The sequence below is a fragment of the Misgurnus anguillicaudatus genome, chromosome 15, assembly GCF_027580225.2.
Source record: "Misgurnus anguillicaudatus chromosome 15, ASM2758022v2, whole genome shotgun sequence".
NCBI lineage: Eukaryota > Metazoa > Chordata > Actinopteri > Cypriniformes > Cobitidae > Misgurnus > Misgurnus anguillicaudatus.
This window is the reverse complement of record NC_073351.2, coordinates 18,541,179-18,563,236: the sequence shown is the minus strand read 5'-3', so window position 1 is coordinate 18,563,236 and position 22,058 is coordinate 18,541,179. Positions and strand designations below refer to the sequence as shown.

The 22,058-nt window shown below is 36.5% G+C and overlaps 1 protein-coding gene across 2 annotated transcripts in view; it reads left to right on the top strand.

Moving 5' to 3' along the window:
* Positions 1–22,058, top strand: part of luzp2 (leucine zipper protein 2) — a 169,849-nt gene that overhangs the window by 120,749 nt on the left and 27,042 nt on the right. For both annotated transcript variants that reach the window (XM_055174604.2, XM_073853524.1), the window contains exons 4-7: positions 5,405–5,486; positions 13,934–13,996; positions 17,046–17,108; positions 18,365–18,427. In XM_055174604.2, the coding sequence (XP_055030579.1) occupies positions 5,405–5,486; positions 13,934–13,996; positions 17,046–17,108; positions 18,365–18,427 (271 nt within the window). The remainder of the gene's footprint in view (positions 1–5,404; positions 5,487–13,933; positions 13,997–17,045; positions 17,109–18,364; positions 18,428–22,058) is intronic.

Below are 22,058 nucleotides of genomic sequence, written 5' to 3'. Positions count from 1 at the left end.
GGCAGTTCACCCCTTACTCAAGTGGCCACGCCCTTAATCGTGCAGAAGTTTAAGGCTTAACATAATTTTAAACGGATGAGTTACAAAAAAATTTATCCCCCCTCACAGTTGTCATGAAGGGCAAAATTAGCTATATAGAACAAAAACACTTTTTGTACCAGGCTGTAAACATATTTATTTCTGCTCTTTAGATGGCAATTTTAACATGGAGGTCTATGGGAATTTACTCCCTTTTGGAGCCAGCCCCTAGTGGCCAGTCAATGTTATTGCAGTTTAAGTCACTTCCGTATTAGCTTCATCAGAGAAATCGGAAGGTTGCCCCTCGTTTGAGTTTCACGCCCGGAAGGTTGCGACTTTGGTGCCCTTGAGCAAAGCACCTTTCCTCCAATTGCTCCCAGGGCGCTGCGGTGATAGCTGCCCACTGCTCAGTGTGTGTGTGTGTGTGTGTGCACTACTCACTGTAATGGTTTAAATGCAGATGTCACATTTCGAGTATTGAACTGCTTGAAAATCACATCACTTTAATATACAGTATTACGCTTCCCTAATTCGAGTCCTGGCTCGTGATCCTTTCCTATTGCCATCTCTTTCCAATGCATCTAATGCATTAATGCATTTGGCAAACACTTTATGCAATATGGCTGCAGTGACTATACACTTTTCATCAGTATGTATAAACAGCTTTTGTGCTACTAAAGCAATGTTCTACCAATTGAGCTACAGGTACGAAAAATTTACTTAACTACATTCAAACATCTGTGTATTACCACTAAATATATAAATCCAACTCTTTACTTAAAGGGACACTCCACTTTTTTGAAAAATGCTCATTTTCCAGCTCCCCTAGAGTTAAACATTTGATTTTTACAGTTTTTTTAATCCATTCAGCTGATCTCCGGATCTGGCGCTACCACTTTTAGCATAGCTTTGCACAATCTATTGAATCTGATTAGACCATTAGCATCGCGCTAAAAAATAACCAAAGAGTTTTGATATTTTTTCTATTTAAAACTTGACTGCTCTGTAGTTACATCATGTACAATTAAAAGTTGTGATTTTCTAGGCAAATATGACAAGGACTATACTCTCATTCTGGCGTAATAATCAAGGACTTTGCTGCTGTAACATGGCTGTAGCAGGCGTAGTGATATTACGCAGTGCCTGAAAATAGTCCCCTGCCATTGAAAGGACTATTTTCGGGCGCTGCGTTATTATCATTGCGCCTTCTGCAGCCATTTTACAGCAGCAAAGGCCTTGATTATTACACCAGAATGAGAGTATAGTTCCTAGCCATATCTGCCTAGAAAATCACAACTTTTAATTTCTGTCTGTCTTAGTACACGATGTAACTACAGAAAAGTCAAGTTCTAAATAGGAAAAATATCCAAACTCTTTAGTTATTTTTTAGCACAATGCTAATGATCTAATCAGAATCAATAGATTGTGCTATAGCTTTGCTAAAAGTGCTAGCGCCACACCCGGAGATCGGCTGAATGGATTCCAAAACGGTAAAAATCAAATGTTTAACTCTAGAGGAGCTGGAAAATGAGTATATTTTCAAAAAAAAGTGGAGTGTCCTTTTAACAGTAAGTAATTTAAGGCCTGATATCTAAGCCTATGCTTAATTTCAGTCAGCTCTGGGTGAAATGAACTGTGCAAGACAGGAAGCTTTGTGTTCTTTAATGAATTACTCAATCTCACACACTAACACCAGTAATTAGAGACTGTTAGCAACTGTTTACATGTATTCAGCTGTAGACAGATGCTTCACCATTTGTTGTATACATCTTAGGCTCTAGTCAAGACTCTTTATTTCTCTTTCAAGAGCAACAGGGTACTTTAACGCAGCTTTTACAACAGAGCCGTCTCGGTTTGAATCAGATTGAATGAATTGTCAGGGGTTCTCAGTGCTAAGGAACTCCAGAGCACTCCAGAATACTCTTGATGGCATTATGGCAACAGATTGGATCCATCAACGTTCAGCCATGTTGGCTGTGGAGAGTTAGTGACAGAATTCAATTTCCCCCAGTGTCAGGTGCGTAATGGCTTCTATTTTTAACCCCAATCAACAGTAGACCGATATTGAAATTCAGGGCAGATGTGGTAAAGTTTCTGACCTTCACTCTCTTGATTAAAATGACAATGCAAGCACTCCGTAGAAAAAAATGAGCAACTATCCCACGGACATCGCGATTGGGGAGTCAAAAGAATGACATTGGTCTGTTCCTTACTTTGCCTTGTAAAACGCACACGGCGATGCTTCTTGGGGACTCAGCAAAGTCGTATCGGATTATTACTTGGACAATGCGGTTGCGGATAAAAGTGAGCCATCTGCTTGATAAGCAATAAGAAGCAAGACTGCAGCGTCTAACCAAAGTAAAAATGAAACTATAAAATGTGGCTACAGGCAGCAATTAACGGAAACCAGCATGTGTGAAAGGATGCTATTGTAAAATAAATAAATGAATAAAATAGACATTAGGACCTGTTCCAAACAAGGTGCTTGGTGTGGCCTTTGTCTCATTTGCACATAGGTTTCATTTGTCATTTTTTTAATCAGAAAGGGCCCGTTTGTTGTAACAATGTGTGGACTACAGTGATATACAGCATCATTATATCACCGTAATGTGGACTTGGAAGGTTAGAGAGTATCAAATATGTATTTTAAATTTAAAACAAAAATTTTAGTTTTAGGCATTGCTTCTGAGATGTCAGATGTCAAATCTCATGGATTGGGGTATTTGTATGGTAATCGGTACATGTTGGTTAACATTCCCTGTCTGTTGCTACCAGTGTAAACATATTTACTGCTACCATTTGATCAATAAATAAAAAATTATAAACATTTTACTCGATAAAGGATTAGTCCATTTTCTTAAAAAAATTTACTCACCACCATGTCATCCAAAATGTTGATGTCTTTCTTTGTTCAGTCGAGAAGAAATGATGTTTTTCGAGGAAAACATTCCAGGATTTTTTTCATTTTAATGGACTTTATTGGACCCCAACACGTAACAGATTTAATGCAGTTTAAAATTGCAGTTTCAAAGGACTCTAAATGATCCCAAACGAGGCATAAGGGTCTTATCTAGCGAAACTAACCCAAAGACATTAATTAGTATCATTCACCCTACAACGTCGGAATGGTCCTCTTTCTCCACACTTGTAAACACTGGGGCGTAGTTTTCCGTGACCTCTTGACGTGATGACGTATTGCGTGAGGTCGTGCTGGCGCATCACAGGACCGGAGGAAGACGAGAAGTTGTGGTTTAAAAGTGCATATTTTTTATTTTTCTTGTCAAAAATGACAATCGTTTCACTAGATAAGACCCTTTTGCCTCGTTAAGGATCATTTAGAGTCCTTTGAAACTGCAATTTTAAACTGCATTAAAACTGTTCAGTGTTGGGGTCCATTAAAGTCCATTTAAATGAGAAAAATCGTGGAATGTTTTCCTCAAAAAACATAATTTCTTCTCGACTAAACAAAGAAAGACATCAACATTTTGGATGACATGGTGGTGAGTAAATTACCTGGATTTTAAAAAAAAAAATGGACTAATACTTTAAGATGCCTTCTTTAATCTTCTTTAGCACAGTTCAAGGTTGTGGAGAACTTAGACTGGACAATACAACCATCATTCAAACTAATTATTTTTTTAAAGGAACAGACATCTGTGTAAATGATATCCACATTATAGTATACAGAGTTTTCCCTTTTTGATGTCTAGATCTACAAAAGCTTAACAAATCTGTTTGAAATTTGAAACCTGTGAAAGCCACATCCAAAAAATGACACGTTATCTCAGAACCACTCAACCAATGGTTCATAAAAACAAGATTTCACCAAAAATGTCAAACACTAAAAAATATTTTAATGCCAGACATATTGGTCCTTGAGGCAAATTTGTTCCACATGAGCAGAAGGATACTCAAGCGAAATTTTAAGTATCTAACTCAAACAAGCTAGCAAGGCTGATGTTTTGAGTATTGCAGATTTAACCACTAGTTGCTAGGCAACCATACATCCTTTCCATCCCAAAATTACACAAAATGCAATTAGCAACAGAGCCTTCATGCCTGCACATCACCATAGGAATGAAAAGTTTGAGCAGTTTAAAGTGAGAATGATAATAATAACCAGAGGAGAAGCAGTAGGATCGGGCGCTTAAGGGGGCCATTATGTCAAGGCCAAAGTGTTAACACCCCCCCCTGACTTGCACGTAGCCGTAGATCTCCAAATTATTTTTAATTAGTCCAGATTTTGCAAAGACTACGTGCCTCACTTTTTGATTCTTTCTATAACTTGCATATTTCTCTTTGAATGACTTCATACTGTAAAATCTAATTTCATGATACAGTAGGCAAGGAAATCCTGACAAAACAAAGCATAGTTTTAAAACATCCATTTATTAGGTAGAAAAACTCAATTTTTATATTTAGGAAACTGTAAATCAGTCCTGTTAAGTGAAACCTAATAGTATAGCAGTACAGTATATCTTTAGTTAACTCAATACATCATTGCAATGTGAGTCTTATCTATAGTGAATCGCTGTGGTGGCAGGGCGATAGTAAGTGGATGCTTTGCTGCCTTGGGACCTGGATGACCTGTTAGCACCGAAAGAAGCATGAATCCTGCTATGCACTAGACAAGTCCCTTTAGGAGAATCATCTCCACCACTTGTGCGTGAGCTGAAGCTTAAGTGTATTTGGGTGATGCAGACAGTGATACAAAACACAGAATCTAGTTCACATGTGAATGCCTTAAAAAGATCATAATTAAAGTTTTGGAGTGGCCTAGAAACCGTGCTTTTTGTCAAATTTTCCGACATAATTCGTTTTTATGTTGATCAACACAATAAGAGCTGATAAGATCAGACCACTCTTTGGTTTATAAATCCAATCAATCCTTCATAACATTTAACATTAACACAGCAGGCTTTAAACTCTGCAGTGTATTGATTTTGTAAGCACTAGTTATTGTTTAATCATTTTAACACAGTTGTGGTTGCTCAATCTTTTAGGTATCTTGTTGTTTAAAATTGGATTACATTTTTGACATTTTGTCTTTTTCGGTATGGTGCGTACAGTATGCATCAGATGGTTAATAAACAGACTGTGGGCGTGCCAGATGAGATTGAGACCATGCCACTAATACAACACATGCTCTGACACATTGTGTATGTGACTTTGGCTCATTGCCCATTCCTGTCCCAATCTTGTCCTCATTTCCCCCCTTCTTCTCTTTTTCTGGCTTAAAAGCTAAAAACTAGATTTGTGCATGCAGTAATCGGGTTTGAAGATTGGCTATTACTGTAAATCAGGTGCTCTATTCCTTGTCAGTTTTCTGTTTATCTTTGTCCCCCTCTCACACTCTTTTGTCTGCTTTCCTGTTTTTCATTCACAGGGATGAGATGAAGTCGCTCCAGTCGGCTCTGCAGAAGCAACTGGATGATGCAGCTGAACGCGCAGAGAAGCAGCAGGCCACCGTGAGACATCTTTGCACTGATGTGTTAAACTTACATACACTGTGTTTGTTGAACATTAAACGGTGCCATGGTTCCTGGTGCCGTGATTCTTAAAGCATCATTCATTTCCATACGGAAAAAAATAATTTATCTGGCCAGAAATATATTTTAAATATATGCTAAATATATTTTGTAGAAGGTCATGCTCAATTAAATATATATTTGAATTTGGAAATATATTTAGTTTTAACCTTCATATATCAACATTTCAAAAATGTATTTCAAGGGCAATATCTAATTTTACAACCCATATGGCAAAAAAGTATTCTTTGCCAAAATATGTTTGAAACATAAATACAAGTTAATTTAATAAAGTATATTTTTGATGTTGAAACTATATTTAACTTTAACCTTTTTAAAATGGTTATGTTTACAGGTTCATAACATAAACAAAGTTATGGAGCCCCTAAGGGGACATGAAGCAAAAATTAAATAAAGTTTAGTTTCAATTGCGCACGTAAATCTATCGCATGCGCACACAAAAACTACCACGTTTAGTTTTGCGTGCTCACGTAAATCTTTCGCGTGCGCACGTGAAACTTTCGCTTTAAAAAAAATCTGCACATGAAGGTTTCGGGTGAGCACATGAAACTAAACTTTAGATTTTTTTACTCCAATGTCACCTAAGGGGCTCGGTACAAAATAGATATAGTAGGCTAGATGTATTTTTTATGCTTCAAAATGTATTTAATATATTTCATAATATACAAAAATGGCCAAACAATATATAGGTGAAAAAAAAACTTTTTGTAAACATATTCCAAAATATATTTCAGCAAATATATTTTTTGGGCATTTTTTGTATAATTTAAAATATATAAAAAAATTTAATAAAAATATATTTATTTTTGCCGTATGGTTTTATTAGAAGTAAATACATTTTTCTACCATTCTATGCGAATTGTTATTTCATTTATGAAGTTTACAAAGGTATACAGTACCTATACAGTAAGGTAACTGCAGCTGCCATGATCTGATGAAAAAAAACTCAAGTACGTCTTGCATCAAACACAGCAATAAACTCTTAAATATGGGTATTTTTCTTTAAAAATACAAATTTTTAGCAAAAAGCTGAAATAATTGCATCTTTGTGAAGAATTTTTTGGATAATTGCAGATTAAGATAAAAATTCTTTGCACGTTTTTTTAATGCAAATTTTTTCTTTTAATTGACGAGATAACTCGTCAATGGCGGGGAAAGAGTTAAGTAAACCAACAAACTGATGACATCAAAAGACTGCAGGTTACTAATCATGACATTGACAATGTCAGCAACAGCAATGTCAGTAAAACCGATAAACTGTCAACCAATGCAATCCCATGCTCCAGTTCTTGCTGGGAAAAGAGTGAGTGGGATTCAACCAATACAGTTTTGTTTACTGTGTTGTTTACTTTAACACTTTTCATTTTTGCTCACCGGCCACAGTGGCTAATGCTTTTCCAAATTTACTAGCCACTCAGCTTTTTTACTGGCCACAATTTTGTTGTTCTGAAAATACATTTTATATGATTAAAGTTGACTTTGACAACATGCTAAAATAACTTAATATAGAGTAATTTTACTTGATTTAGCTAGATTTAAAACCCTTTCAGATGCAGATTGACCACCCACACTTAGACTACATATATCAGCATGTCATATATCACATATTTATATATATATATTCATAAGGCATAACATAGGGTAGCTTTTAATGAATATAATAAAAGTAGCGCAGGGGTGTAAGATTAACTGAAAAGATAAACAAAGTGGGTAGTGTGAGTGGGTGGTGTTAATGTCAAGCCCTAATTGTATACAGTCTGCATAGAAATGCATTGCTTGTGTTGTGAAAAGTTTTTATAACTTCAGAATAGTGAACAAAGTTGTAACTACTGTACATTAATCAGGCAAAGCGATAGTTATTTTTTTTAAACATTATTTTCTCTTACCCGCCAACCAGAAAAACATTTGCCCTCGTACATTATCCAAATGTCATAATAACTGCTTATAGCATTTTTATCATTTCCTGATGACTCACTTTGTGTTTACAGTAGATCAGTGCAGAAAGAAAGTCATTAATATTCATTATTGCTGTATTAAAGCAGGTTTAGACTGAATATCATGACTCCATTTTGAATCGTTCTTTCATTCTGCTGTGTCACCGTTGCACCCTCCCCTTTGACTCCTGTTTAAACTAATTACCAGGAAATCACTGGAATCCTCATTGAATGAGCAAGGCAGCACGGAGGGCCCGGACAGATTTGCGTCTATTTTAGGCAGTTACCTTAAGGTGTAGAAGAATTACATTACGGTAATTATGGAAAACTGTAGGAAGCATCTTGCTGGCTCCGGAGAGACAGTTATCTGCATGCTGAAACTTTTCTTTTTTTCATGCCTGTGTGTGGCTGTGCGCAGTACTGCGGGGGATAGAGACACAGACGCTCGTGTTTCGAATGAGAATGATTCACAGAGAATTAGCATTTCACCAGCTCTGGCTGTTCCTCCCATTTTGCGAATAGTTCACCACCAATTGACACCAATTAAAGATTGCAAAGCAGAATCACAAGCCGCCTTTGCAACAATGTGCCTGTTCATTTTCAGGAGAATGTTAACATTTTACACCAGTGTTGAAACTAGCCAGCAAGTTGTGACCTTTTGTTTGCCTGTAAGTGTCCTTTTATGACGACCTTTTATGTTATATAGTCATTATGTTTTGTAGGAGGTTTGTAGGAGTCATGAGAAACTGAGAAGAAGTGTTAAGCAAACATCTTGAGAAAAGCTTTTCAAAACTGCATGTTCAAAACCACCGATGTCAGTTTATACCCTTACCGTGGGATCACACCAGCTGCGTTTGAGGTGTCAAATTCGCGTAAACCTCGTTTAGTTTACAGCTTGAACATTTTGAATTTACTTGCTTCATTCGCGTGTGAAATTCTAGTCATCGAGACATTCACACGGAAATTCGAGTTATGGGAGGGGCTTCTGCGACTCCACTCGCTTCCTGTAATCACGTCACTACAAGAGCAACTCCTGATTGTTTTTTTTTCCGCCAAAATTCACATTTTTCAACTCGCGCGTTTGCCGCAGCAAACTATCAATTTGTGCCATTCGCATGAACTTGACGTTCAAATGAGGCAGAATCGCGATTACCGCATCGCGCTAAACGCCTCATTCGTGCCGTGAGACCTCCAGACGAGTGTTAACGTGTCTTTACATTGACTTAACATTGAAATCACTCGCGCTTGACGCCTCTACCGCGGCTGGTCTGAACGCATCATTAAGGTCCCATTGTATATTTTCTAGTAAAGGCAATGGAAAGCCGTTTCTTCATCTAAGTCCTTATTTCATAGAAAGTGAATCACTAAACACTAAATTCAGATGGGATGTAAAACGCCATTGATAAACACAGACCTTTGAACATACAGTTCATCCTATATTAAAGGGGCCATGGCACAAGACTTTTTTAAGATGTCAAATAAATCTTTGGTGTCCCCAGAGCACATATGTGAAGTTTTAGCTCAAAATACCATATAAATAATTTATTATAGCATGTTAAAATTGCCACTTTGTAGGTGTGTGCAAAAATGTGCCATTTTGGGTGTGTCCTTTAAAATGCAAATGAGCTGATGAAATTCAAACACTGATCACAATGATGGTGGTTTGTTGCAATTAAAACTCAATTGTGCTTTTCTCTGCACTAAATGGCAGTGCTGTGGTTGGATAGTGCAGATTAAGGGGTGGTATTATCATACACTCTAAAAACAAACGGTGCTATATAGCACCAAAAGTGGTTCTTTGCTCGTAATCATAGAAGAACCGTTTTTGTGCCATATAGCACCGGTGAAGCACCAGTGAACCACCTGTGTAGAACCATATAGTGCTATGTAGAACCAGATGTGGTGCTATATGGCCCCTATATGGTTCTACACAGGTGCTTCACTGGTGCTTCACCGGTGCTATATGGCACCAAAAACGGTTCTTCTATGATTACGAGGAAAGAACCACTTTTGGTGCTATATAGCACCGTTTGTTTTTAGAATGTATTAAGAGCTACTTATGACATCATAAGGAGAGAAATATTTCAACAACCTATTTTTTCATGTGCTTGTAGAGAATGGTTTACCAAAACTAAGTTACTGGGTTGATCTTTTTCACATTTTCTAGGTTGATAGAAGCACTGGGGACCCTATCATAGTACTTAAACATGGAAAAAGTCAGATTTTTATGCCATGGCCCCTTTAATGCATTAAGTTGTTCGCCAACAGCAATCAACCTACAGCTAGAAAACTACAATGCTTATTGGAAGAACTGTTTATTCTTCTGTCTATCAATAATAAATGTAACTGTTTATTGAACAGTTGGAGTCTTGTATTATAGTGCTGTTGGCATGCCATGTCTGAAATAACCCTTACTCATGGTAAAAGGACTGTAATGCATGGCCTCTATTTAAATATTTATGCATTGACTGCAGTATATCAACATGCAAACTCAGACTGAATTCAATTAAAGTGCTAATCAGAATGAATACCCCAAGGGTTCGCTGCTGTATTGTCTGAAAGCGTGGAAAGCTGCCCGACCTCTGTATTTAGATGTGTTGTTATTTTTCCATATCGTCTGCAATGGCTGCAGGCAGGAGAGAGAGAGGGTGTAAAAGTTATGGTTGTTTGCCATTCAGGGCTGAGCTGGGCGAATAAGGAGCAATAGTGGAATGGTCTGTTTGATTGGTATTGAGGTTCGACTGCAGGCTGTAAACACTTTTTGGCTATTTGTATCACACTCTGGATTATTTTAGGAAACCTTCTCCCCAACATTTATAGATTCATGTTATGTGATTTAAGGACTCCTTTATTTAAATTTTTATCAGGATTGACAGCATTTACAAACATTTATTTTATCATGTTATCAGTGAAATGTGATCTTTCTTTGTTATTAGAGCTTTTAGTAAAAATATGGGGCAATGCGTTTATTACCTAGTACATACTTCCTTTAAAGGGGACATCTGACTTTTTTCATGTCCCCAGTGCTTCTACCAACCTAGAAAGTGTGTAAAAGAACAACCCAGTAACTTAGTTTTGATAAACCATTCTCTGCAAGCATGTGAAAAAAGAGGTAATTGAAATTTGGCTCCCCTTGTGATATCAGAAGGGAATAATACTGCCCCTTATTACACGGCTCTCTGGAATGCTTGATTCTGATTGGTCAGTTGAGACATTTGCAGGTTCGTTCTTTTCAAATAATAACCGCTCCAAATTAATAACGCATAGCCGGACTACTTGCACGAGTAAAATCGCTCCGCGCCAATAAAGATCAATAGAGATTACTGTCTGTTTGGCGCCATCTTGTGACAAACACTGGACATTGACAACCACGACAAGACACAGACATCTTACTGAGAACGAACTTGACAAAATAGAGCATGACAGCTACGAAGCCAACACACACAAAAATACAGAATGGGGATTAAAACTTCTCAAAGACTGGCTAAAAGAGAAAAAATGGAGACAGACAAGTATGAAGCAGCGGATCTTAATAAGGTATTACGATCATTTTATGCATCTGTGCAAAGTTTCGCGGAAGGATAAAAATGTTAATTTAAAACAAATATGCCAATAAAATGTTTAAAATTCATATTCATGTCCAGTTTTTTTCTTATGTGGCAAGTAGCAGTGTAATAAGCGGGATAATGTAGAGGCAGCCGGTAGTTATTGGGAAATAAGCCCCTTCAGTGTGATACAAGACCCTCCGCTTCGCGTCGGGTCCTGATCACACTGTCGGGGCTTATTTCCCAATAACTACCGGCTGCCTCTACCTTATCCCTTACTTAATCTGCACTATCCAACCACAGCACTGTCATTTAGTGCAGAGATCAGCTCATTTGCATTTAAAAGGACACATTTTGCTCACCGCTAAAAAGTGGCAATTTTAACATGCTATAATAAATTACCTATATGGTATTTTGAGCTAAAACTTCACATATTTACTCTAGGGACACCAACATTTTATTTGACATCTTAAAAATGTCTTGTGAAATGTCCCCTTTAAGGGATAGTTCACACCCAAAAATGAAAGCTTTGTCATTATTTACTTACCCTCATGTATTACTTTGTTCTTCAGAAGCCAAATGCAGATCTTTTAAATAGTGTTGTTTTATGTATTTTTATTACATGAGGAGTAGATAGTGACCTCAATGCAGGGGTTAAATTGGGTTTTTTTATGTGGGCGGAGCTTTTAACGGGTAAAGCTTATAAACCTTATCAACAGCCAAACTGTAATAAAAATAAATAAAATAAATTATGAGTGTAAACAGTCAGTGCAAAAAACTAAATTAAAGAAAACTTACACTTCATGTGGCTAGAGCCAACGCTATATCTCGTGGCGTTTTGTAAGTATTTTACGAGATAATTGTAATTCCTAATTCGTATATTTTTCTATGATGTTTTATCCCCCTGTGACGTTGGGGTTAGGGGTGGGTTTTTGTTATTGTTGTTTATGATAATTGTATGCTTTCGATTCACTTCATACGAAATAAGCCATCTTATAAAATATGTATGAATTTTTTCGTAAGATCAGGCTGCGATAATCATCACTGTGATTAACATGTGCAGATTTTTTTCTCAAACCCAATCAGCCAAAGTCCTGACCTTTGACCATTGGTTGAGTTTAGGTTTAGGGTTAAAGCTTAGGCATAGGCATTGATCAAGGTGCTCGCGTGCGCAGAGGTGGAAAGAGTAATAAAATATTGTACTCAAGTAAAAGTAAAGTTACTTTAATAATATTTTACTTAAGTAAAAGTAAAGTTACTGGTCTAAAAATCTACTCAAGTAAAAGTAAAAAGTAAATAATTTTAACTTTACTCAGAGTAAAAGTTACTTTTTTTTTTTACAGCGGGGAGAGGTGGAGGATTCTAGTATAGTTAAAAAACGACAAGGGAATATACATCTCAAACTAGTTGTGTTTAATTGTAGGAACATCTTTACAATTAAAGTGCAATAACAATAAGTTCATAAAATAAAAACCTTTTTTTAAATAAGAAACATTTATGGAATTGTTTAATGATTTTTACATGTGAGTTATGCACTTTTAAAGGTGGTCAGCAGCTAGTAAATATAATCACTATAATAAGGTTGTAATTGATGTATTGCTGGTAACATACATTATTTTATTAAACTATATATCTAGATTAAATGAGCATATAATGAGATGAGTGCCATGTCTATATACTTTTTTACACGTTTTTTGTCTTCTAGCTTCCCTGACCTGGGTACCTGATGTCAGACCTTTATTCTCTCTCTCTCTCTCTCTCTCTCTCTCTCTCTCTCTCTCTCTCTCTCTCTCTCTCATGACCTGCGCAATGTCGAGGACGGTCTGAAGTTGTGTTTGACTTGACACGAAGCTGCTAGACTGCGGATGATAATGCGCATGGTATTAAAAACGCGTCGTGCAAATGACCTGTAAAAACCCGACCGGCAATTTCGTACTCAAGAGCATTAATCCTACCTTTCATATGAATGAAACACTCGCTTTGGGTCAGTGGAAAGTGGTCGCTTAAATATAACCAGGGGTTTCTTTCATAAGATTTGAACTGAGGCGTGTCTGCATCAGCGCGCGCCTGTCTCGTCCGTCTCCATGGTTCTTTTTGCTCGTTCCCCCGCCCAACAATCATCCGTTGCGCGTCTTTATCACCTTGCTTTTTTATATTTTTTTACTCGGTAACGGATATGATTGAAAATGTAGCGAAGTGCAATACTTTAAACAAACATACTTAAGTAAAAGTAAAGTACAGATTTGAAAAACTACTCAAAAAAGTAAAAGCACACAAAAAAACTACTCAATTACAGTAGCGTGAGTAAATGTAATTCGTTACTTTCCACCTCTGCGCGTGAAGGATAAGAACTTTGACGTAATCTTGTAATCTTTGGGAGCATTTTTGCTACAAGGCACTTGAGAGCATGAACTTTCCTTCCATAGGAACCAAAACCGGGCTGCATGATTTTTGAAAAACACCTAGGAAAATGGAGTCGGCCGAGTACCAAAACACACTTGTAGCCAATCAGCAGTAAGGGGCGTGTCTACTAACCAACATCGTTGCCTGGGTTTCGTATGTGTGGGGCAGGTCTATAAAAAGAAGGTCCCAATTCTATTAGGGTAGGGGCGTGTTTGTTTAGGTGATTTCAAATGTCGACATTGGCTTTCAGAGATCATGAACCCCGTCTTTAATACAAAATGTTATTCTCGCTTTGTGACAGTGTACATGAACCATCGGGCACACTCGCACGGAGCAGAGCGAGACTGTCTGCCATGTATCAAGGTTTTAGCCCTGGATGGCCCAAGCCCAATTTAAACCCTGTTATATTAAACATCATGCACAGTTGGTGGCTGTGTTTCTACTGTATGCTATATTCCTGTTTCTTAATTTTTCTTTCATTCAGATCAAGTTTCTAAAGATGGAGATGGAAAAGAAGACAAAAATCATCAAAGACCTTCAGCAAGAGGTAATGAAAAACATGTTATATTTATATTTAAAAGAATAAAAAATCTTAGTGTACTGTATTCAGCCATTACGACTTTGCAGAGAATAAAATTTAATATAAGTCGTTGTTTTCAGTCTTTCATTCGTCAGGCACAAGAAGGTCACCAGCTCATTTGCTCACAGCTAGTCATGAATCATTTAATAAAATAAAAAATAGCATGTTACATTTTTACAATGATGATTTTGGTTAAAGGTTTGATTAAAGGGATAGTTCACCCAAAATGAAAATTCTGTCATCATTTACTCTCCCTCATGTTGTTCTGAACCTGTTTTGAGTTTCTTTACTTTGTTGAACACACACAAAAAAGATATTTTGCTAAATGATGATATCCGCATAGTTAAAGGGTACCCATTGACTTAATAAACAAATACTATGGAAGTTAATGGTCATTAATCAAAATCTCTTCTTTTGTATTCATTAGAATAAAGAAACTCAAACTTGGTGCTCTTCATATATAAATTGTTGTTTAAACAGACTTACCTCTTTCGTCTCAAACAAATCACATTCATTGCGCCCTGTACGTCTGGGTGGACTCCTGCCATTGTAGCCTGTTACAAGCCAACCACATGTCATTTTTCTAACAGACTTGGGCAGTTGTTCTTCTTCAGGGGTGGAGGTGCCAGACTTGATAGCCAATTCCACCTCATTGAATCAAATTGCAATGCTATTCTGCTTCATTACCTCAAATGCTCTCTTAACATACAGCCTTTTTTTTCTCCTCGTTTCTTTTCATTTCTCACTCTTTCTCTCTTTCACACTTTCCCTTTAATATAACACCTCTCTGACCCGCTACGTATTATATATTCCCCAGTCAATTTGTTGGTGTGGGCCATTGTGACTCCTTCCCTAGCAGGTGTTGTAATTACAGTGGAAGTAGAAAAGTGCCCGTTGAATCAGTGTTAATTTAATAGCAAAAGTTTAGCACATATAGTGAACATGGTCTGAAATGGAAGAACTCTGCTGAGATAATGCTTTTGCCTTTTCAGTTGTTTTGAAATGCTCTGTCAAACGTCACACAGTGTAAAAGTCACATTGAAAAGACTGAATAGTTTCGCACCTGTAATATTCGCTCAATGAATACTGCACTTACTATAGTTGTGTGCACACCATGCAGCAATCTAATTTAACCATTCTTCTTCAAATAAAGGGTGACCTCATTGTTTCCATCTCTGTTCCTATGCAAAAGGCACGTTTGGTTTCCAAAAACAATAAAAATTAACAAAATGACATCATAGGAAATAATTTTACATATGGTACAAAAAGTATTTTTGGTCTATATAGTTAATTCTGCTTTTTATGACACTGTGAGAGGGGTGAATTTTTTTGTAACTCATCTGTTTAAATTATATTAAGCCATTGGGCCCTATTTTAACGATCTAAGCACATGGTGCACAGTCTAAACGGGGGTGTCCGATTCCACTTTTGCTAATTTAACGACAGGAAAAATGGTTTATGCGGCAAGCGCACGGCCTAAAAGGGTTGTTCATATTCTCCTAATGAGTAAAGGGTGTGTTTTGGGCGTAACGTGCAATAAACCAATGAGAGTGCTCTCATCCCCTTTAAAAGCAAGTTGCGCTGGCGCCATGTCTAATCCCTATTTAGATGACGGACTTTGTAAACTGAAAAGCTAAGCGGAGGAAGAAGACCCCCAGTTTAAGATTAATGTTAAATAATTGAGTTGTTTTCATTTGTATTGAAATTGTTATTTTTTTGGTTCTTTTAGACGTGGTAAAAATAGAAAAATTGTAAAAATAGTAAAAATTAATTGCTGTAAATGCATGGCTATCCAACATCATCAAAAAATAATTTACAAGTAAGAAAAGGTTTGTACTCTAAAAATACTTTATTTGTAAAAAAACAAGAGATAAAGAATTTACAAACGTGCGCAGAGCTGTTTCAGCACTCGGACAGCGCCATGTTTTAAAAAAAAAAAAACATTACTTAAATTACATTTAAAAATAGATGAATTTGTTGAAAGCAAAGCATTTATTTACTTTCTTGGCTACAGGTGAAGCAGCTCTTTACGCCTTCTAACGTCTCATAATCGGTCCTCATTTATGTCCAAGAGACTCAATAATAATAATCTTTTACATTTTAATCCTTTCATTTTTCATATTTAAAAGTGTTTTTGTGCTACTGCGCATCCATGTATGTGATAAGCAAACCCTCGTTGTCGTCCCATTTATAGGCGCATATTACTAACGACTCATTAAATAACAAAAACAACATTGTTACTTTAGACTTTAGACCAAGTTTTTGTTGATCAATGGCGTAGTCTATTTTAGTTGCCTCAAAATAGCAACGCGACAACAATGCGCCTGAACACACCTCGTTTTCAGACCAGAACGCCTATGGACGCAAAATTGGGCGCAAATGCATTTGCTATTTTAACAACGTGGCGCAAAACGTAAAAATTATCATTGCGCCAGGTTGAAACTAGCAAAAGACACTTGCGTCGCGCATTGCGCCGGGTGTGTGATAGAGCCTTTAAAGTTCTGCATTATTAAGGGCGTGGCCACTTGAGTGACAGGTGAACTGCCGCTGCTCTATCACTACCGTCAAGCTATGCGGGCATGGTTTTACCGGTCACCTCAGCTCCAGAGTAAAGCGAAAATGAGAAAACAAAACACAAAAAATTGTGAGGATCATACAGAGAGTAAAAGGTAGAAAGAGAAGAGGTGGAGAAAGGACTAGATTAAACTCAGCACCGCTATCATTTCTCTATTGATCCTTAATCTACCATCATCTATTTTCATAAAGACATCCACTGCAGGATAATACAGAAATGAGGCAAATACTCCTGGGTCACCTTGAGCCTGTGAGGGAACTGTCAAAATAAACTCAATGAAAACAGTTGAGGCGTTGCTTTTGTCTGCAGGATTGCTTTTGTCTGCAGGGACCATTAAATTGAGTTTATTTACCTACGTAACACAAAAAGTCACAGCTTGATTCAATGGTACCAAGCCATGTGTATAGCGTCTACTGATTTATTGCTATTTCTGCCTTTCAGAATAAAAGCTTGAAGAACAAACTTCTGTCTGGAAACAAGCTGTGTGACATGCATGCAGAGGAGGTGATGTCTTTCTCATCCGTTACACACAAAGACACACATTGCTATTCAAATGAAATAAGTGTTTTTCCAAGCCAACCTTTATATATTCTACAAATTCATTTAAATCTCTAAATTACATTTAGGTCATTGTGTTTTTTTATTGTACTGACTAAACAAGACACTTACCAAGTTACAGTCAAATCAAATTACAGTGCCAGAGTTTTATAGCCAATGACATTGATTGCAGTTTAGGACACAGCTATTGTCTTTGTAAAGAAACGTCTCATCGATCAACATAGCACCGTCTTTGACCTTAAGCAATACATTTAATTATAGATGTTGGTGACAATGGACAAACTTGATGAACAAGTATGAACATTGTCAGCAGTCAGACTCTATTTACTACAGCTATACACTTAAAAAAAATGCTGGGTTGTTTTAACCCATTGTTGGGTCAAATATAAACCGTTAATTTAACCCAACGGCTGGGCTCTACCCTTTTTGACCCAATGCTGAGTTAGAAAATAACCCACTTTTTTATAGTGTAGTATATATATATGAAGCTTCAATCCAAAACGTGTCCTAAATATTGCTTTAGGTCTACAGAGAAATGATTATTTTGAAAAATGGTTTTACAAAGTACACAGTATTCCTACCATAAATATCTTCTAAACTTTAAAAACTTTTAAGATTAGATAAGAAAAGGAGAGAACACAGCAATTTCATTTTTTTTATTAGTTTGTGCTGGAATCAACAGATTTTAATCAGCTGCGTTCAATGTTACAAACTTAATATCTTCAAGTCATGCCAAGCATGAAATTTGGCAAGCTAGATGCAAGTGTATTGGCCCATGTCATCTGACAGTAATGAAGTCTCATTAGTTTTGTGGAGGTGTTGTAAACTTCTATTACCAAGAGTTTGCAAAAGCCACATAGACTATGGAGAAAGAGAAGTGTGTGTGAATGCCTACAGTTGTGTCAGCAAACCACAGACTGACAGCCAAGACAATGGCATATAATGTGAAGTGAGCGTTGTGTGTGTGCGCGCTTGTGTGGTAATGTATTTGCATCATTGAGTGCTCCCTGCAGTACATTGAATGGACGAGTTTTATATTTCTTTGCTTAGTTGAAGGTCTCTCCTTTGAATTGGAGCTTTGCCCAGTAAGTGTCCACAAAGGAACACTTCGGCACGGCCACAAAATCCCTGCCACACAATCCAAAACCAATTTTGCTATTTGAATAACCTAACACCTATTTTCTCTTATCTTCATTTTGCAGTCCAAAAAAATCCAAGCTCAGCTGAAAGAGCTGAGGTATGGCAAAAAGGATTTAATTTTTAAGGTAAGGACCAAACAAAGAGAATGTGTCATTACTGTACACGTGCATGCTGTGCGGGGGCCTTAGTGCCACCTTAAAAAGATTATTTTACATGAGAAGGTTTTACAGGCCTGAAGTTCAGCAAGGGCACCATTTGGTGTATTGTGCTTTGTGTGATGGCATGTTAACTAAGTAGGCCTACAAGTTATTTCTGATTCAGTTTTAAATACCAGTCTTGGGATTTTTATTTTTAATATTTTAGGCTCCCAATGTGATTAAAATTTATAGACCACAGAACATGGAAATTCGGTCATCATTTATTTACAATCAAATCTCTTTTGGTGTTTCGTGGAAGATACGGTCATACAGGTTCATTGTGTGAAGGGTCAGGAAATGATGACTGGATTTACATTTTTTTGGGGAAACACTAACCACTTTAAAAAGCACCTATTGTCCAATTCATGTTTTTACATTTCCTTCAGTGTGTAAGTGCGTATTATTACATGTTAACGATATGCAAAAGGTACATACCCCAAAGTAAACAATGATGCGAGTTATCGTCTCCAACGTAAATCTCTTTTCTTGGACTACAACAAACACACAGATTGTAGACAACAGTTTACTTCCTGGGATTGGTGATTATTACGACATTATCATAATTCCTCCCGCTTCAGACTGGAAATTAACTCCTGTTAACAACTAAATCTTTCAAACATGGTAAGGAGCATCACATTTCCTGCTGACGTCAGAGGTATTCAAGCCAATCAGATTAGCTGGCCAATCAGGGACACAGAGCTTTTCAAATCTGTGCATTTTAGGAAAAGAGTCTGAAGCTATAAAAATTTACGGTATTTGGAAAATAATGTGTTTTTAAACAATAAACCACGCAAACACATTGTATTATACCAAATACACAAAATAATGTTTTTTTAGCAATGAAATAGATGCTCTTTATTGATTTGATTATTGAATAAAGAAATTTGAACTTTTTTACACAATAATCAGCATTACTGGCCAGAAAAAAATGTAACAAAATTAAAGTTATATGCATATTTTAATTGAAAGATTTGACCTTTTCATGTAAGGATTAGAGTGAAGATTCATGTAAAAAGAGTGACCTTTTGTGCCACGAAGGATGGCCTTTCCACTCCTATTTGCAGTGTTAGATGGGAAAATGTCAGCTGATATTTTCAGCACATTGCCCTTTGGTACATCATATAAACACTAGAATCTCACACCAAAATGCATCACTTCAACACTATTGATTTCAATTTATGAGGACGCGCTGACACATCGTGCAGAATGTTATTTCTGTTTGAAAGAAAAACTTAGTTAATAATAATAATTATTTGATTGTTATTATTAATATAAAGTAATAGAAGTACAGTAGGTGGTTCTTGAGATGAAAAGATTCTTTAATGTTTTTATCCAGGCTGTGCGTGTATGCCTGTATGCCCATCTAAAATTTATGTATCAAAATTATTTTTGTTCCCTATGTATTTTGTATGAGTCTATATCTAGAGTTGCTTTTTTGTTATAGTCTACAGAGGATTTGTTCAATAACTTGAGTCAAAAGAAAAATATTCTATAACAGATGATGGAAAGAGAGAATGAGAGGGAGACTGAGACTTTGAGTATTTTTCCAGATCTAGGCAGCATTAAATAGATTTTTCTGATTCAAAGTGCAGTCATTTATCACAATCACGTTTTGTTGTATTAGAGTTAAGTGGCAGAATTATGTGCATGTTTGTCAAATAATTCAATAAGAGACAGACTGCAACATTATGTGGCACTGTGTTCTTTACCAAAAATGTATTAGCATTGGAGTGGCAGTTGCCTGTACTTTATGTTCAGGTTTATTTATATAGCACATTTACCACAACCATGGTTGACAAAAGTGCTTTACATAAATATAATACCAAAGACAGTCACAATACATTTGTCTGAACACAGAGAATCAGAGAGTAGAGAGAGGCAGGTATTGTCATTGTCTGTGTCTGTCCACTTCAAATACTTATTCTTCCCTCTGTATATATTAGGGGCTAAGTTGCTAAGCTTTATAAACCAAAAAATAAAATTTTACAGTCGACCTGATATAGAACAGGAATGGGCATAACCATTTGCGACTGCCCAAGAGCAAACAAGTAATTGTGTTTTGGACCATGTGGAGATTAGAAATGAAAGAGAGAGGTAGCCCTTAAAACAGTGAATTGGAATATTCAAGCTGTTATAAAATGTTAAAGCTTTCTTTACGTTAAAAGATTAGTCCATTTTCTTAAAAAAATCCAGATAATTTACTCACCACCATGTCATCCAAAATGTTGATGTCTTTATTTGTTCAGTCAAAAAGAAGAAATTATGTTTTTTGAGGGAAACATTCCAGGATTTTCTCATTTTAATGGACTTTAATGGACCCCAACACTTAACAGTTTTAATGCAGTTTAAAATTGCAGTTTCAAAGGACTCTAAACGATCCCAAACGAGACATAAGGGTCTTATCTAGCGAAACGTTTGTCATTTTTGACAAGAAAAATAAAAAATATGCACTTTTAAACCACAACTTCAACAACTCGTCTTCCTGCGGTCATGTGATGCGCCAGCACGCCCTTACGTAATTGCATAATGCCATGGAAAGGTCACATGTTACATATATAAAAACGCACATTTGTGGACCATTTTAAACAATAAACTGACACAAAGACATTAATTAGTATCATTCCACATACAACAATGTCGGAACGGTCCTCTTTATCCACACTTGTAAACACTGGGGCGTGGTTTCGATACGTCATCCGTCACCTCTTGACGTGATGACATATGGCGTGAGGTCGCGCTGGTGCGTCACACGACCGGAGGAAGACGAGAAGTTAAGTGTTGGGGTCCATTAAAGTCCATTAAAAAACATAATTTCTTCTCGACTGAACAAAGAAAAACATCAACATTTTGGATGACATGGTGGTGAGTAAATTATCTGGATTTTTTTAAAGAAAATTGACTAATCCTTTAAATCTAGTCACCAAAGATGAGAAGCTTAAGCTGACAGGAGATTTGCTTGTCAAGTTTGACAAGCTTCATAATTTACATAGACAAAATTATTCACAAGCCATACTGTACTTATAGTTTTTGAACATACAAGCTGCTTTAAGGGCTGATGTGTCATTAGCATAACAATTGTAGTATTCCCCAAAATTGTTAAACATAGAGCCAAAAAGAAGTAAATACAGCGAAATTTGTAGCGGTACCAAAATAGAGCCCTGAGGTACACCAAAGATGAATAGTTTTCAAGTCAGACAGAGAAACTCCTGCTTCATTAATGAGCCCGAAAGCATTGAAGAACTTCCTACACAGCATTTCAAACATGTCAAAAGAATACTGTATCTACAAAATCAAAGGCAAAGCTAAGATTTAGGCACATCAGTTGTCATAAAAAATTCACTAAAAACATTTTGGAGGGCTGACTCAGTAAAATGCCAGACTTTAAAACCAGACTGAAAATGTAATGAAATAAAATGTTTATTCAAATGATTTTGCAGTTGTATAAAAATATTTTTTCAAGATTTTAGATAGAAACGGCAGATTAAATATTTGATTTACAGCAGTAATAAGCCTGAACAGTCCCAGTCTGAGGACAAATATTAATAATACTCAAAATGTC